Source organism: Sceloporus occidentalis, unplaced genomic scaffold (genome assembly GCF_023333645.1).
Source record: "Sceloporus occidentalis isolate IW3139 unplaced genomic scaffold, rSceOcc1.0.p SCAF_62, whole genome shotgun sequence".
Lineage (NCBI taxonomy): Eukaryota > Metazoa > Chordata > Lepidosauria > Squamata > Phrynosomatidae > Sceloporus > Sceloporus occidentalis.
In genome coordinates, this window is record NW_028317042.1 from 3,462,394 (window position 1) to 3,481,368 (window position 18,975).

At 44.5% G+C, this 18,975-nt stretch overlaps 1 protein-coding gene across 1 annotated transcript in view; it reads right to left on the minus strand.

Moving 5' to 3' along the window:
• Positions 1-18,975, minus strand: part of LOC149287313 (polypeptide N-acetylgalactosaminyltransferase 10-like) — a 67,579-nt gene that overhangs the window by 31,819 nt on the left and 16,785 nt on the right. The window contains exon 3 of the mRNA XM_089493019.1: positions 16,567-16,581. Coding sequence (XP_089349145.1) covers positions 16,567-16,581 — 15 coding nt within the window. The remainder of the gene's footprint in view (positions 1-16,566; positions 16,582-18,975) is intronic.

Here is an 18,975-nt window from a genome sequence, read left to right on the forward strand (position 1 = left end):
AAAACTTTTTCCTATAGGGTCGTATTATATTCAGGCTTTTTCTTTTTTTCCTAAATTAATATTCAGATTTGGGGGGTCGTCTTATAATCAGGGTCGTCTTATAATCGAGCAAATATGGTAATAAATATCATACGTTGCGTCTATAAAAACACGCCCTGTACTTAAATTATTTGCGCATGGCTGTAAACAATACCCCCATGATTAGGCAACACCGTGGTTTTTTTCGCCCCATTTGAAAGTCTTCCCGGCTTAGTACAATACACTACTTTGAGTCTGTGAATCCTATCTGGGATGATCCTACTAAAAGCCGATCCAACTGTGATTTACAAAACGCTATTCATTTCACGATGCTTCATTTCAACGTCTCTCCTGATCCGCCGGTGCCTTTCAAATCCAGTAACGTAATATTTTAATTGACTGGTAAGCGGACTGATTAACACCGGGAGATGCACCGCTTAAACAGCCAGCTATATTAAAAGCTCGCGTCTGATCGCTGATACAACATGGATAGGTCTGATTACTCTCTGTATTGTTAATGAGTGTCTATTCAGATTAGAATTAAGAAAGGGGAGCGGTAATCTATTTAACTATGCCATTGTCTAATCAGGACGTTAAAGTTTCCCAATTTAGTTATCTTGTACCAGGCACAGTGGCATCACTTTTTAATAAAACAAATTGTAATCTAAACACTCTCTGATTGGCTCTTACCTATGAGAGAGAGGAGAGAGAGAGAAAGAGAGAGAAAAAATAGAGAGAGAAAATAGAGAGGCGATAGAGAGAGAGAGAGAGAGATAGAGAGAGAGGAGAGGGGGGGATAGAGAGAGAGGAGAGGGGGGGATAGAGAGAGAGGAGAGGGGGGGATAGAGAGAGAGGAGAGGGGGGATAGAGAGAGAGAGGGGGGATAGAGAGAGAGAGGGGGGATAGAGAGAGAGGGGGGGGATAGAGAGAGAGAGGGGGGGGATAGAGAGAGAGAGGGGGGATAGAGAGAGAACATAGAGACAGAGAGAGAGAGAGGGGATAGAGAGGGTCTCTTTTCTGCTGCTCCCATCTATAAATTTAGTTAAATGCTGTCATAACTGAGTTTCACATGTCGAGGTCAAAATAGAACACACGTGTTCCTTTACGCGGATCAGAACCCCACGTACGTTAAAGAGCATCTGTCCTTCAATCCACTCTGTCTTATTTGACTAAAAGCAGCCTCAGAAACACCATTCCTGGAGCACTGAAAAATGTTGAATAAAGTAAGTTTTTGTGTTATTTGTCCTTTTTTTCCGGGAACCATTGTCATGCGACGCAAAAGCCAGGACCGATGCGTTGTTTCCATTGACACAAAAAGCTTCTGAACAGTTTGTGTGGTTTTTATGTAATTCACCCTTGATAGTAAAAAAATGACATATATTCTGTTTGCTTAATGCACAGAGAGCCCATAATCTTTTGTTTTAGTGGAACTGCATCTTTAAAAAAAAATAAATAAATAATAATAATATAATATACTTCCATATACTGTAACCAATGACTATCGTTGAATAATTATATACGGTATATATGCACAGACTGGAAAGAGTTACCAGTTAGTAGGTCCATGTTTGCTTAACAACAGGATGTAGTTTGTGTATACTGTACAATTTTTTTCAAGCAGACAATGAAACGCCACTAAATACAGAAGACGTGGCCATGATAGACAAACAGCTCGTGAGTCTAGAGGGACAGAAACACCAACTCAGGGAAAGGCATTGTGACCCGAAAAGGCATACAGATGAATGCTTTTTTTTTCTCAAAATGTCAGATTTTAATAGGATTTTAGAAGTTTTGGAACACTGAAAGAGCAACACAAATTCCCAACAAAGAGAACGAATATAAGCAAACTGCAAGACAAAGCACGGGTCTGGGGCAGACACAGCGGCTGATCTTATCAACGCCAGGACCTGAAGTATAGTCATTCTCAAATATCAGCTTCGGCACCGAGCCAGTTTAGGTCTGAGAGCCAACCATCCGGCACGCTATTCACTTGTAAATAACGTGCATTCACCTGTGTAATGGCTCATTTGTTAATAGCCAAGTCCTGTGTGGTCCCTGGAGATATTTGGGAATGGCAGCTAACTTTTAGCCTTGACCACCACGCCAATCAGCGTGTTCTGCAAAGCATGCAACTGGTTACCCAAGATACTGATCTCATTAGGCAGTATTCAGAAAGCAAGACACCGGCAAATGTTATATCTCCTTCTGTATAAAAATGCCGCTTGACCAACCCCATATGTCTGCTATTTAAATTTGAGACAGCAGAAATACCTCTTCTAGCACTCAACTCTAGAAACTGCCCACTAGTGGGACACACGGCACAAATGCTTCCCTTCTCTTCTTCTGTGATGTCACACATTATGAAAAAGAATGCATGTTGTCACTTAACGAGGCAAACGTTTACCCCCCAGAACATTCTTAGCAGTCCGCTTGCCGTCCCTCCGACTTCACTGTTTTGCATGCCAACATGTGATGTTTCCCGATGCAGAATTCTCAGGGTCATGTATTTTGGAGATTACTCTATTTCTACTTTGATTTCATGATATCCGAACATCCCAATGTGCGCTTTTCTCACTGTCAATCAATTCAATCCCTGCTCGAATATAGGAGATTTAGTTCCGACTATCTCGACTTCTTGCCAAGGACTGCTTGCAAAACCATATGGTTACCGCCATAACAAGCCACTACAATGAATCCCGTGATGAACTTTTAAAGGGTTAATATTCTGAAGACTCTTCATAATCAACTCCTTTAGAAAGTTCCCAGCTACACAGATCAAATAGGCGCTAGTCAGGGGGAAAGATCAAACACCATACCACCAAATGATCAAAACTCAAGAATGAGTTCTTGATCTGGAGGACATAGTTGGTTGGCATTCCAAAGACATCAACCACTGCGCTGTTTCGAAATAACGACGTTCACTTAAAAACATTTTTTTTTTATATCTGCTCTTTGGTACAAAATATATACTTTTCTAGAGTTTATACTTTCAAGGGGAAACAAAAAAAACCAAACAGAGTCCATGGGGCAGATCAAAGCAACACGATCTTCTCCAGGACATCAAACAGAAGCCGTGTCTTACGAGGAGCTGATTGTTCTGGAATCGTGGTGTCTTTCCTGGGAGATCTAGAACATTATGCCATCTACGGGCCATAGGAATACACCCGATTCCTGTTGAAAAGGAACAAATTCTTCCATATCATGTACAAATAAATCAATAGCAGATGCGCCAGCCATCTAAAAACCGACTCTGAATAACAATAGTACTTTGATTTTTTTCTTGTTGTTGTTGGATTCGGCTTAGCGAGAGCTTTTCAGCTTCAGTAGAAATTTCGCCTGCCTGCTGCTCGGAGCGGACGGGTACGGGGAGAAATTAACTGCTTGTTGATAAAAATATTTTAATCCGCCTAAAGCGCAACACAAAAAACAACAAAAACCTAAGCAAGCTAAACACATATTTATAGCAGCATGAAAATAATACATAAAATAAAAAAAACTGTGTGTGTGTGTACAAGAAGCTAAAAAATACATTCATCTAATGAATGGCCAGGACAGCCATTGGGGTAGAACCTGTCCCAGAGTACTGGCCCCTGGCAAGCAGGGCGGTCTGGCCTTACTGATCCGTCACGGACTACCTTGCTGGCCCTCACAGCCTCCAACCTGTGTCTGGGCCCTCACGGGCTTTGGGGTCCAGGATGGCCCCTTTGTGGGAATTGGTGTCTGGTGGCCCTTATTTGTGAACATGGGGCTGGGAGTGTCTTTAGGTTTTTACTGGACCCCAAGATTTCCGTTGGCGGCCCTGCATACAATCCCACACGCGTTCCGGGTGTGCTTGTATGTGTGTGCGTTTATGTGTATAATTAAGCGATTTCCACAAAAAAAAACAACCATTAACCCTTGCTTGCCCCACTGCCCACGATCCGTTAAACTATGATAGAAAACAAGGCAATAAAATACCCCCAAAAATCGTAATTTACACCAAACCCTTTCCAACCCAGACTTTACCCAACACTATCCGTAAGCAGCAGAGACCTCGCACGCAGGTAACGTCTCTATTGCTTGTTCGGCGTTTCTGACATCTCACGCTATAAATCTTTAGATTAGATTTATTTACTCACTTTCTCCCATCAGCAGAAACTACAAAAGGAAACGTTGACGGCCAATTCGTCCAACTACAGAATCTTGGCACAGACAACCAAAGTATGCCGTGTAAATTTTTTTTAGATGGAAAAAGTCGTTTTGGTTAAAAATGTGGATCCACAAAGCCTTTGACCAATAACGTGGGGTAATATATCTTGCTTTCACAAAAGTCTTATTGCCCTTTACTTGGTGAATAGGGCAGAAACGCTCTATATCTATTTATGACATTACTTTTAAGGCAATATGGATTTGTTACGCTCTGCGGCAGCAGATGCCCTTCTCCGTAGTCCGACTCCGGAGCCACTGCTTGAAAGGAAAGCGCTCCTAATGGGAGTGCTTTCCACGCATGATCACAAGGGTCCGAACAGCCCGGGGGTAAGTATATCGCGTGCCAGGAGATATGTTCGGCCAAATGCATCTCCGGCACAGAAAATAGCTGGAGGTGGGGGAAAGGACACCCCCTCCCCCCAATGTATTTGCAAGGGGGGCTCCACACAGCTACCATATACATTAAAGTCAATATGATGGCTACGTTTCCGGACATTACGACCAGAGAATTTAGGGTATTTTCTGTACATTAATGTTACAAAGCTGTATTTAACAGACTAAACTGTAAAATATAAGACTTAGCAGAACAGAGCGTACACCGAGCCCAGAAGCGTACTCGTTGTCTAAGGAACACGATTTCTCCGCAATTACACCGCGATATTTGTACTTTTCCCACCACTTACTCATTTTTACTCGCCAAATTATGTCTTCTTCTCTCCATTAAATTAGAGGCAGGATCTGATTCGCTCCTTTATCAGATATTTCACTAAGAACGCGGGCAAAAAAAAGATATGTTCCAACAGCTGCAACAACTCCAATCACCAAGAGCTGGCTTAAAAAAAATAAATAAAAAAAAAATAAAATGCATAAATCAACCCAGAAAACACTTTTCTCCAATAATTTCCCTGCTTTGTTTGGTCTTGATTACAGATTTCCGCTCAACCAAGATGTTCGGCGACGTGCGCGAGACAAAAAATACAAAAAATTCAATAGAAATCACCACACAAGTGATAAATACCGTATTTGCTCGATTATAAGACGACCCTGATTATAAGACGACCCCCCAAATCTTAATATTAATTTAGGAAAAAAAGAAAAAGCCTGAATATAAGACGACCCTATAGGAAAAAAGTTTTACCAGTAAATTTTAATTCATTTAAACACTTTTTTTAATAAAAGCTATGCTTGAGAAAAATATTTTGGTTTTATTTCCTTCTATTTTCCAACCTGCCTCCTAGTTATGCACATCTGCCCCAGAAGTGCCTTATACCCCCTATATGCCACTGTGCCCCATGATATGCCTTTTAACCCTCTAAATGCCACAGTGCCCCATAATATGCCTTTTAACCCTATATGCCACTGTGCCCCATGATATGCCTTTTAACCCTATATGCCACTCTGGCACTTAGAGGATTAAAAGGCATATTATGGCATATAGGGAGGTTTAAGGCATTTCAGGAGGCAGAGTGGCATTAAAGGGGTTAAAAAGCATTTCACAGAGCACTCTGCCTCCAGAAATGCCTTACACCCCCCATTTAACACTCCCCCTCCCTCTTCCAAACTTACCGGTGCTTCTGAGTTGGGGGGGCGCATAACACAGGAGGATCCAGGTCCCCTGCATCTGAGCCCCCGGTGCTTAGTCCGGGCAGCATGTAGAGCTCCACGCGATATCATCGCGTAGAGCTCTACACGATACAATCGCGTAGAGCTCTACACGCTGCCCGGACTAAGCACCGGGGACTCAGAAGCACCGGTAAGTTGGAGGGGGCATAACACAGGAGGATACAGGTCCCCTGCATCCTCCTGTGTTATGCCCCCCCCCTCCAACTTACCGGTGCTTCTGAGTCCCCAGTGCTTAGTCCGGGCAGCGTGTAGAGCTCTACGCGATTGTATCGTGTAGAGCTCTACATGCAGCCCGGACTAAGCACCGGGGACTCAGATGCACCGGTAAGTTGGGTCGGGGGTTAACACAGGAGGATCCAGGTCCCCTGCATCTGGGTCCCCAGTGCTTAGTCCGGGAAGCGTGTAGAGCTCTACGCGATTGTATCGTGTAGAGCTCTACACGCAGCCCGGACTAAGCACCGGGGACTCAGAAGCACCGGTAAGTTGGGGGGGGGGGTTAACACAGGAGGATCCAGGTCCTCTGCATCGCTGCGGGGGATCTGGATCTTAGTCTCATAATCAGACCTATTTGAGGTCTGATTATAAGACGACCCTGATTATAAGACGAGGGGTATTTTTCAGAGCATTTGCTCTGGAAAAAACCTCGTCTTATAATCGAGCAAATACGGTAATTCCAGTGCTGGATTCGATCGCAGGTGTGTCATTCTCCCTTTAAAGAATTAATAATTCCTTTTAATTTGGGAACACTGCCATGCTATATACCGATTATATATATATATCCCAGACAGGGAAGGGGTGTTTGGCCGCGTCCTCTCCCCGTCCACTATCCCTTCCTTCTCTCTGCCCAATACAGGCTTTTCTGAGGCTAGCCCCACCATACGCATGGCTAGCAAAGTCCCCTCCAGGTAGCCTGCACTCGGAAGCTCTCAGGTATGCCCATAAAAGGAAATCCTGTGCCTAAAACACATGGAATTGTGGGCAGTCTGCGGCAGAGACAGCATTATCTGTTCGATTTTAAAGGCATATTGGCGAACCGACGGCAGCCAGAGTTTGAGTTGTGCGTCACCCAAATAAGAGATAACTGTTTAGTGTATACATTCTGTTAGTAGGTAACCAAGCAGAGAGGATATGGCCATAATCATACAGTTTTCAGGACGCCACAAAAAGACAGAGTAGCTGGCCCATTTGTGGCCCTTGGGGACTGGTGCTGATCACCCATGCTCTACCCTTTAGAGGGAAAGTCTAATGTACCATATAGCCTGACCAACAAACAATGCATACAAAAGTAATTTAATATGTCTTCACTAAAATAAAATACATTCTCTAGGAGAATGCTTTAAGTCAAGCTGCAGCTCCAGGTCTTCTGCGCCACTTGATTAGCTGCTCGAAGAGCCTTATCCTCTCCTGGATCCGCAAGGGAGCCCACACAAAAAAGGAAAGATTGATCCATTAAACGGCATATGATGGCTGCAGTGGTCTTTAACTGGTTAACATTAGCACACTATAAACATTCAAACTTTAAATAGGAACCAAACGGCCCGGGCCATCCGCCAATTGTGAGAAAGGCAAACTTCATTTTGTCCTTTTAATTCCCTTTTAAGTCCCGAGTATCTCTGGGAAATCTCGGATATACCCGAAAAACATTCTCCGGTCTACCAGTAATGCAAGCCACGTGAGAATTATTACCCCAAGGAGATAATTTGATCCCAACGCGTATCTTTTTGTTTGTTTTGGCCGAGCACTCCTGGCCGTTCAAGCGATTTAACTTGCAAAGGGCAGCAATACAAATGTACCATGCAATATAACAATAGATAGCGCCTGCCTGCTTGCTTGCTTGTGCCTGCGCATGTATCGGTTGCTAATGAAGCTGCCTCTTGATCCAGGTGACCTTACTAATCACCACCCGGGCTGCTTATTTTCCTACTGAATTTGCTGTCTGGTAAGCAATTATTTGCCGCCGCACAGAAATGTTAATTTCATGGTCTGCAGACACATTTCTTTGCGAGCGACAGGCTTTTCCGATAACGACTCCTTCAAACCCACTAATGACAATCATCGGCGGAATTGAGCTGTAACCCCTTGCACCGCATAAGTGTTACATTACAGATCGGCTCTGATTAGGTGCGCGCCGATCGATGACCGGAAGAACCTTCGGGGGCGAGACGGAGCGGGGGAAATCTTCCTCTGGAGACGAGGCATCGGTTTGCAAAGGGCTACGAGCGCACCGAAGGAAACGCGAACATCCACGATGTGACCCGACGGCCGCGCGGCTCCTTAATGCCCCGCAGACATAAGGCAATAAGACACATGAAAAATAAAGCATTAAAGATTCAAGGCAGGGCGCCATCTAACACAATTACCTCGTTTCATTATGGCCAAGTCAATACAGTGTATTACAAGAAAGCATCAACCGAGATGCGCATCTCATTCCCTAAGACGCCACGACCCAGCATACTAATAGACCGGCACAGCTATAAACATGTCTGGGTGCTTCGTCTGCAGCTCGGCCCCTGCATGCAAATTTACAAGGTAGACCCTTTGGAAAAAGAAGGAAAATATTTTGTGATATTTAAAGGGGCTGTCCCACTGACCGCTGAATTTAACACTAAATGAAACGTTAGAATCATCCTTCCTAGTATGATTGAACACACAAACCTTTCCCATCATTAACCCTTATCTGCCTTAATATTGTGTCTGGCTCTCGATTTTAGCTGGGAACACTTAATTGTCAAGTGACACAAAAGCAGGCGCTGATAGGTTGTTGCTATAGAAAATAAAAACACTTTAGGAATCGGTCCACATTTTAGCTGGTTTACAATATTTGAAAACACTTTACATAAAGTGTTAAGATCCACTCAGCTTTGAAAATAAGTTTGGCTCCATTGGGATAACTCAATGCTTCCCCCCCTCAAAACATCAAGAATTTAAAGAACGCAGCTTATTCTTCCTGCTGCTTTCTCTGGAAGACCAGCACTGTTTGCTTGCATTGCTTGTCACAGACAGCGATCATATGAACAGCGACAGATTATACTTCTTATAACAGCCAATTGGTGGGAGATGACAGCATCCCTCTTGAAGTGGGAACTCTCTTGCAAACTTGGCTGTCTGGGTCTACCCCCAATCTTTAATGAAGCCACCTCTGAGAAGAGGGGAAGCTCCAGGTAGTCTACCTGATGTTGCAAGGTATGCTGATAGGTCAGTAGGTCAGATCTCATTAGATACACGCTTTATCAAAATTCCATTACAATCTTAGCAATAACTATAGCTTTGTCCAGAACTTTGATGGTTCTCAAAGATCTCTTGACTGAGTGGGTTCAGTGGTCAAACTCATCATACAAGGAGCATCTTTTCAACGAAGACTCCTGGCCAAATGCCGCTTGTCAGGGTCACGGACCTTCTACCAGCATCCAACAATTGGGAGCCAGAAAGCTCCCAGGTATGACAAGGAGGCATCACAAAGATAGTCAACAGCTGCTCTTCTCAACCAAACGTTACTTGGTTGTCACACGACTGCACCTCTAAGACGTAATCCAAGCGATAAAAGCAGCTGCTTTAAAGAGAACTGTTTGTCTACTGCAAACCTCAGATCATGAAAGTTAACTGCGGCATCCAAAACAGTCAGTGCTATTAAATCATCACACAATTCTTCAAACGCATCTTCTGGCCAACGAAAGCTACAAGGTTAATTAAGTGCGTGAAGCACCAATAAAGTGAGATTTAATGGATCTATAAATTGTATCCGATTAGTGCATTTCAGCATTGTAACAGTTTTACACACTGGGGAAAAACCCATCAATGTGATATTTTGACATCGAAAAAAAAAAAAAAAAAAAGCTCCTCTCGAATTAGGCCTTCAAAACGCTGGTTATAAAATTGAACATCAGTTCATAAAAATCAAGATCAAAACAACCTACGCATTGTCAAAACTATTTTTCTCACAATTGAAATCCTTAATTTAAAAAAAAAAAAACGCAAACTGCATAGAGGGTAATAGAATATGTATGTTGTGCGTCATACGTGTGTCAATTGTCACTTTGTATAGCAGAAGATGCTGCAGCAATTACAGTGAATTGTTCCTGTAAGTACAAAAGAAGCATTTAGTTGAAATGCTTATGTTTTAGATTAACTGTCATCATCTTCACCCTGCCTGGTGGACCTATGAGCAGCAATGGATTTATCTTCTCCTCCACCCGCCCCACCGCAGCTGCCATCCTTACCAAGAGCTCCAGAATATAAGCACATGCAGTGACCGAGAAGAGCATGCTACGGGGTATCAGTTCAGCCATGATGGCGTATCAGTTCGGCCATGATGGCGTATCAGTTCGGCCATGATGGCGTATCAGTTCGGCCATGATGGCGTATCAGTTCGGCCATGATGGCGTATCAGTTCGGCCATGATGGCGTATCAGTTCGGCCATGATGGCGTATCAGTTCGGCCATGATGGCGTATCAGTTCGGCCATGATGGCGTATCAGTTCGGCCATGATGGCGTATCAGTTCGGCCATAATGTAAATGATCCAGTTTGGAAGACCAGAGATCGTAATGCGGACCTTCGATGGGCATTTTCTTTTTTAGAAGAACCCCCAGTACTAATACAGATGTCCTCTGTATCTGTATCAGCCGGCCGAAGAACCGGCTGGATTTTTATTATGGCGACGGTAAAGCTGTAAATAAAGAGATTTATTTTCGTTAATGTTTTAGTGGATGTTGCCAGACTCCATACATTCATATATCACACTCTGCTGTGACTTACAGCCAAGTTCAGGTCGGTCCTACATGCCGCAGTCTGACCTTTTAAGTATTCCCAAAATGTATAAATCACTAGCATCGTTCAAGCCTAGGAACTATCAACGTATTACTTCCCCAAAGACCAATTAGTCGCTTCTCCAATCCCCCCCCCCCCCCCCCCCCCGGTTGTGTCTTACATCTAGAGCAGGGGTTTCACGCTGTCGTACATTTGTATATTTAAATGGTCATGACAATCCCTAATCCCACGTGCGAGTTATCTGAAGAGGGTGAGTGGATGAGGAGGTATTGCTTTACGTGGGGAATTCTCCAGTGGAATTACAAAAGAATCGGAGACAGTCAGGTTTCTTTGCGCCACTCCAGTTGCGTCACTCACGTTTCAGCCTCGGCTGAGGATGAACTAACGGAATCCCGTCTGGGCTTGATGAAGAGGACAGACCTCAAACCGCTATCTGTACTCCGTTTTAAGGGGAGTATTATGTTAATATTGTGCAATAAGGTGTAGTAAGACACGGAATGATGGAGCTTATAAAGCAGCCGGCTTCCCAATAACATTTATCACTGGACGCTTACAAGCGTGAATGGTTTCTCCATCTGCAAAGGGTTATAGAACAGGAAACGTACAGCCTCGGTACTGGAAGCCATTCAAGAACACGAGTAACACAAGAGCTTCAAATAAAAACGGCTGCTTCTATACAGTGGAGCAATGATCCACTAAGACCGACTTAGACAGTTGTGTTATTTGTCGAGGCACTTTGTATACTTAAGAATACTCATATTTAGGCATTATTTAGATTAGAGAATTATAAGAGCCACAAATTAATGGATCGATAAAAATCATGGTAAGTACCCCAAAAAGTTCAGAACACAAAGTAGAAGTCTAGAGCAGTGGGTGATTTATTATCACGCTTTGGACCACAGAACCCATTGGGACCAGGCAGTCCCAAAGATCAAGATAAGAAACAGCATAAATTAAGATGGTAATTATTAGCTAATTACGTTGAGAATATGATGTAATGCTGCTTTTTGGAGGACGTAATATAGCAGACTTAATGGAGCAAGGAGTAGATCAGGTTATCATTTGAGTGTCTTGTGAAGATGTTAAATTACTTCCTAAAACAAACAAAAGCATTTTGGACAATGCTCTGCTTCCGACTTTAGGGAACAGTTTGGGGAAGGTCCTTTTCTATTCCAGTATGATTATGGCCCAGCGCACAAAGCAAGGTCCATTAAGACATGGTTGGATGAGGTTGGTTTGGAAGAACTTGACCGGCCGCACAGAGCGCTGACCTCAACCCCATCGAACACCTTTGGGATGAACCGGAACAGAGATTCTGAGCCGGGCGTCTCATCCAACATCAGTGCCTGACCTCACAAATACTCTACTGCATAAACGGGCAAAAATTTCCACAGAAACTCCCCAATATCTTGTTGAAAGCCCTCCCAGAAGAGCGGAAGTTGTTATAGCTGCAAAGGGGGGACCAACTACATATTAATGTCTATGAATTTAGAATGCAATGTCATAAAACGTCCCTGTTGGTGTAATGGTCAGGTGCCCCAATACCTTTGTCCATATAGTGTATTTAATATTACGATAACACGTATTCTACAACCCTTAAAGGGTTAAAGATGGACTAAACAAGGCTGGACTCCACACATTTAAGTGGAAATTGGGGGCTAGATTATATAGGACATTATGTGCATAGATACCTACATAGCAATCTCTATCCTCGACAGATTTATATATTACAAAAAGAAGACATTATAAGGGGCTGCCATGCAGTTAGAGAGACGTGGCGTTTTTTGTTGCGCCTCCTGCTGTTCTTAAATTGCCCACATTTTCCGTTCTCGCGTTCTGTCTCAGCGGGCGATCTCCTTGTTTGTCCAGTGGGTTAGGCATTGTGCTGACTTTGTTCAAATAGTTTTGCCAAACCTACATGACTGCCGTGCTGGGAAATGAAAATCTCGCCCAGGTGAGAGGTAATAAGCAGTTATTTGAAGTTACGTTGCTATTGGATGTCAGCCGGCAGAACTCAAATAGTTAAACAGGCAAAAGCAGGGACACTGCAGCCATATGATCTTTAATATATATGATAAGTGTATGGTCCTTAATGTTTAATGTTGTCCCCTTTACAGATACATGGAGGGGATTCTGCAGAATCACTCCACATGCAACTGCCCCTTACCCCATCGCAGCTATATGTCCCCTGCCTGCTCCACCTCTGGCTCGGAGAATGTTGCTGGCATGGGTCAGACCCATGTGCGCATGTGCCGAAAGGGCTACAATTGATTTCAATAGGAGCACTTTCCTGCCACCGTAGGAGTTTTCATCTCCAAAGCCCATCTCCAAGATTTCTTTGTCGAGTTGTTCATCAACATTCCTTTAGTGAGAATAAACCTGAACTCAGACCGATCGGAGAAGCGGCGGGAAGACGCTGGAATGTTTCTGTTTAACCTCAGCAATATTTTCCTCTGCCATATTCCACAGCGCTGCACAAACAGCACATCACAAGTAGTGCATCACATAACAATACGAACAGAAACAGGCTTGCTCTAACACAGGGGTCCTCAAACTTTTTAAACAGGGGGCCAGTTCACGGTCCCTCAGACCGTTGGAGGGCCGGACTATAGGGGCTGGCAGTATGTTCCCCCACAGGCATACAGCCTCCAGCCATACAGTATGGCTGGAGGCTGTATGCCTGTGTACTGCCCCATTTCAGTGTTCCGACCACTGCTCCGGCCATAGCAGGACCGGAGGATCGGTGGTCAGAACACCGAAGGGACGCGCCGCTGGTAAACACTTACCTCCAGCGCGCGTCCTTGCTTCTTGCCTTCTTCTCCGCGCTCGGTTGCCATGGGTGCACGCATGGGACGTCGCTGCGTGCGCCTGCTCCCGGCCGCAGGGACTTCACAGAGGCATCCTTGTGTTCCGAAAGCATCTTTCGGAACACATGGATGTCCTGAGGCAAAAACACCCGGCGGGCCGGGTAAATGCGCTCCGCGGGCCGCATGTGGCCCGCGGGCCGTAGTTTGAGGACCCCAGCTCTAACAGATCTACAATCTAGTAGATAACTGTTTGCATGTCTAACAATTCTAATTTTCACCTATAGGCATACATACAGCTATATAGAAGGTTATATGTACCTTCCGCCGATTGCATTGCTAGTAAATGTTGGACCAACAAAAAGGCTGACTGTGTTCCTTCCATTACTGTATCTTTAGGGTTTCATTTCAATGCCGTTGGTTCCAGATAACCCAGAGAATAAGGCTGGAAGTTTCAGGGAAGGCGCGGTTTCACCTATACATTTGCTAGGAAATGGCTAGCATACCGCATAGGTGAGATTCTGCGCCCTATGCAGCAAGCTATTTAGTTTTTATAGTGATGACGTACTGTAAATTGATAATGAAGGAAACCAATACCGGAACAATAATGGGTGCAGCCAGCGCGAGGGACCTGCCCTCGTAGAATCTCCCTTCCCCAGCCCATTTAAATGCATGATGGAAGCCCATGCCTGCGTAGCAGTGGCGTCGCTACAGGGGGGCAATTGCCCCCCCTAGGTTATTCCTTGCCCCCCCTGTTGCCCCCCCGCCGATTTTGCATGGTGCCGTCGCTAGCAGTCCCAGTCAGGTGCTAACGACGGCACCCTGCCGTCACTAGCACTATCTTACCTTGATGGAGGTCTGTGGACCTCCATCACCACCTACCCCGGCGATCTGCCCCTCGCACTGAAGGGCATCACCGGGGCCACCCGATCTGCCCGGTGACGTCTCGCGCAATGACGCGATGACGTCACCGCGCAACTTTATTAACAACTGACAATTGTCAGTTAAAGAGGTATGGGGGCATGCTGCTTAGATGCCTGTATCTCAGGCATCTAAGCAGCTACATACCCCCAACATATACCATTGGAAAGGTAATCGCCTCACCTTTCCAACGTATATAGATTGTAAAAAATATTAAGTAAAAAAACATAAAAATGTAAAAAAAATGATTTGGAGGTCTCTAAAGGCAGATAAAAAAAGATCAAAATTGCCTAGAAACCCCCAAATTAAATTATTCAAACATAAAGTAGTTTAACTTTAAAAAAAAATAAAAAAGTTTAAGTATTCTAGCTAAATGATCACTGTGGTAGCCAATGTTACCACAGCGATCATATAGCTATAAAAAGTCACATTCCCTTTTTAAAAATGGCCGATATTAATTTTTAATCCTATGATCCCTTTGATCATGGGGTTAAATTTAGCCAACGGTAGAGGGAGGCAATTTTTGAAATCCTGATGAACTGCAAATATTATTAAAATCAGCCATTTAGCCCGTGCGGTACGTGAGTAACCATCTCATCCCTGGAGCGCCTTGCATTTTTACTGCAAAACGTATTTTTGCTGTAAAAGTGATTTTTTCTTCTCCCTTTACCATCATTTCTTTGGGATTGTAAGGGGAAAGAATGGTGTGTGCTTCTGTGAGTAAATGTATGGAAAGAATGGCGTGTGCTTCTGTGAGTGAATGGAGATATGAAAGGCCTGTGAATGATCAGTAATTAGGGTTGAAGCCTTGACGTGGCATTACTGCTCACGTAGGAAGTTAAATTATGGCACAAAAAGTACATATTTGCAAAAACGACATCCCTTGGCGCATCAAATGAGGGGCTGTATGTGTTTCTAGTACAAACCTGGAGTGCGCAAGACACAAATGAACATGTCGCTATGGTTAGAAAAAACATATTTTCTAGCCAAAGCGACATATTCCATCATTATTTGTGCAGTCAACTTTTGTCCTAAAAATACATGTAGTCCCTCTTTTGAAGCTCCAAGGGGTGTAGTTTCTTAAAATGGATGAATTGTCTGAATGAGGGAGAGCATGAGTTAATATGTGGATGAGTTGTCTAAATGAGGGAGAGCATGAGTTAATGTGATTGTGTGTATCATAGATGTATAATTGTGGAAGGGCAAAGATGGCACTAGCAGGATGTTTGAGCCTTGGGGACCAAGATGGCACAGGCAGGGTGTATATGGGACAAAGATGGCAAATCGTATGTGTGTTATCTGGGTGCTGACCAGGTTCTATGTGGGCAGTGTGGACGCCAGGGCTTGCTTTGGGGTGTGCAACCTGTGATCTATGCCTGTAATTAAGGGGGTTTTAAATATACCTTTAATGCCATGTTTTTATGTGAATTCCAATTGATCTGTACCTGCAAAGCTGGGTTTGTGTGTTCTTCTGTAGATCCATATCTGCTATGCTATGTTTCCATACATTATTTATGTATACCTGAAAATACAGGGTTTGTATGTCTTGTTCCGTTGATTAATACCTGCAATGCTGTTTCCATGTATTGATTTGATCTATACCTGCAATGCTACATTTCATATATTATTGTATACCTGCAAATACAGGATTTGTATGTCTGATTCTGTTTATTTGATATATACCTTCAGTGCTGAGATCACAAGTGAATTTCAATTGATCTATACATGCAAAGCTGGGTTTGTGTGTTAATGTGTTGATCTATACCTCCTATCAGCAGCAGGATATAATATATATATATATATATATATATATATATATATATATATTTATATATATATATATATATATATATATATATATATATATTTATATATCGGCAGCAGGGACTAATATTAGGCCCTGAAATCATTTAGTGGAAAAGTTAAGGTATTGTGTTGAAAGGATTTCAAGGATTAGTCGTACTAAATTGTGGCTTCGGGCTTCCCATGTTGAATGATCAAGTATTGTATTGTCCAATAACAAAAATATCATTCCATAGCACATTACTTTTGGCAAAATATATATATATATGTGTGTGTGTGTGTGTGTGTTTTCAGTGGTATGTTTTAATGGTGGAAATTATTAATGCCCCCCCAGTTTGACTGTGGTATCTTGTGTGCCCCCCCTATATATTGTTTCTAGAGTCGCCACTGCTGCGTAGCCACAGCACAGACCCCTTGGCTTCCTTGCCCGTGCCGGACACGACATCTCCTCTGACCTGCTGTGGCATCACCAACTGCCTACATACCAGAACACGAGGGAAGGCCCCCTATGGAAAAAAGTGAGCAATCAGGGGGCATTATAGGGTCTAATACAGGGGCTGGGGGGCTACAAGCTAGTTTGCACGCAGTACAGGGTAGTTTTGTACCAATATCTAACCGTCTATTCTTTATAACCTACTAACCGGGAAGCTGGGGCCATAATTTGTTCGGTTAAAAGGCTTATTAATATGTCACTACGAGCAAACGCAACGTGTTACGATTTCCTAAATACCCAGGTGCGGAGAAATCTCGCAACGGCCAGACGAAAGCTGAAATGAAGCGAGATAATGTGCTCCTGTGTGAATGGATTCATAAATCTTTGATGCAAGCCGGATCAATCGGAAGAACAAAGAGATTTTAGGTCTCCGACGATTCTGCTCGCACTCGATAGAAATGCCAATTACCGAAAAAAAGTGTTAATTCTGCCATGAAAAGCGGCACGGATCGCGGCATTAAACAAGCATGTCGATGCACGGGGCGCACACCCTTCTGCAGCTTATCGCCTTATAGCTGGGGTCAGTGCCGAGCACCGGCAGCTCCGTGCCCCAACCACACAAGCCTGCCGAACGGGGGAGGAACGGAAACTCTGCCCTGAAATGCTCAACTTTTATTATTTTTCTTTTTTACAGTTAATATTTTAGCAAGAAGCATGTTCCAAAAAGAATTTAACCCCAGATGTTCATGTTACTGGTCCCTGGAACCCACGATCTTCCTACACAATTCCTACTGTTCTTCACACATATAATAAAATAAAAAAAATAATGTATATGGAATAAAAACCCACCGTAGATATATACCATGGGGGCAACTTCCCGAGGGCTGGATTTGAAAGATTAATCAACCTTATTATCTCCCCTCTGTTGTCGGGTACTGGTTGCACAACAGTCCCGGGGGGGGGGGGGTCCTTAAGGATGATGCACATGACTGACTTCAACGGAGGTGACTGACTGCTCAGAGGTGTTTTGCTGGATATATCCAGCTCTGTGTGTCTAAAATAAATCAGTCTTCGTTTGGTTTTACCCTACACTGAGTCTCGGCTAGTGACTGGGGAACCGGGGAAAGTGTTGTCCCAGACTAAGGGAGCACAAGACAGCGGAGGCAGTCGGTCGGACTAGCCAGCTCCGTGACATTGGTGGCAGCGGTGGGATTTCTTCTTAGTCTGAGGGACACTTACTTTCTACCGGGATTAACCGACAGGACGGCAGACTTCGGTCGCCTTGACGAGGACATGGATGTGGTATCAGAATTCCAGGGGCTGCTGCGGGTCATCCTCTCCTGCTACACCACTGCTTTGCCTACAGAACAATACCAGAACCTGAGGCAAGTGGTTCGACGGTCAGTATGGCAGAGGGCTGTTATACGCCGGGGTCAGTGTCTTCCAAGCTCCGAACAAAAGATTAGAGACCAGCGGGAACTACGGATGTCTTTCCTGGGACAGCAACCCCAGGAGCAATGGGTATCCGAATTGGACAAGCTAGTCCAACAGGAGGTAGAGCTGGAAGATCACTATAGGGCTCTGCAGTGGTATACAGAGCAAGCATATTGGGGAACTGCGAAAGATTGTTCTCCAGAGGGCTATGACTTTGGTGGCCCTGGATTATTATGGGATAGTCTTCAGGAGGATCCGGACTTCGGCAGTACAGCGGAGTGGCGGATTGAGGACATCCGGGATTTCAGGGAGTGGGACCTCCCAGATGCACTAGGACTTAAAGGTGATTTAGACTTTTTAATTACGCAGGAGTGGGAACTGGAGAAGGCGTATAAAAAACTGTTTGACCGCGTTCAACAGAATGCCCCAGTGTCCAGGGATTGTGTGGATTTTGTGGATGTGATTGAGTGGTCAGATGAGGGTGTTGACCCAGGCGGGGTGGATGGGACTGCGGTCTCCACCCCTGAGTCAGAGGGATACTGGGCAGCTAATCCAGATTCGATACTGGAGCTGTGCGACTGTGCTCCACAACCAGATCCAGAGATTGTGGATCTAACTGATTTTACATCTGAGGATGTTAACCCAAGAGGGGTGGATAACACTGCGGTCTCCACACCGGGGGCCTCAGAATGCTGGGCAGTCTGCCCAGATCTCTTAGTCCCAGCTGAAGAGCTGGCAACAGGGCAGAGCGCTGCTGGCTACTGCCCCACACCTGCAATGACTACAGCGATCCAGGGAGATGTGGCAGCCGGCCCTTCTCCCCAGCGGCAGCTCACATGTCCGGGAGCGGAGGAACTTGTTTTTCCTCCCCAGCGGCAGTGGGAGGAACCGAGAGATGTGACAGCCGGCCCATCTCCCCAGCGGCAGCTCACATGTCCGGGAGCGGAGGAACCGGTCCTCCCTCCCCAGCGGCAGGCTGACCCAC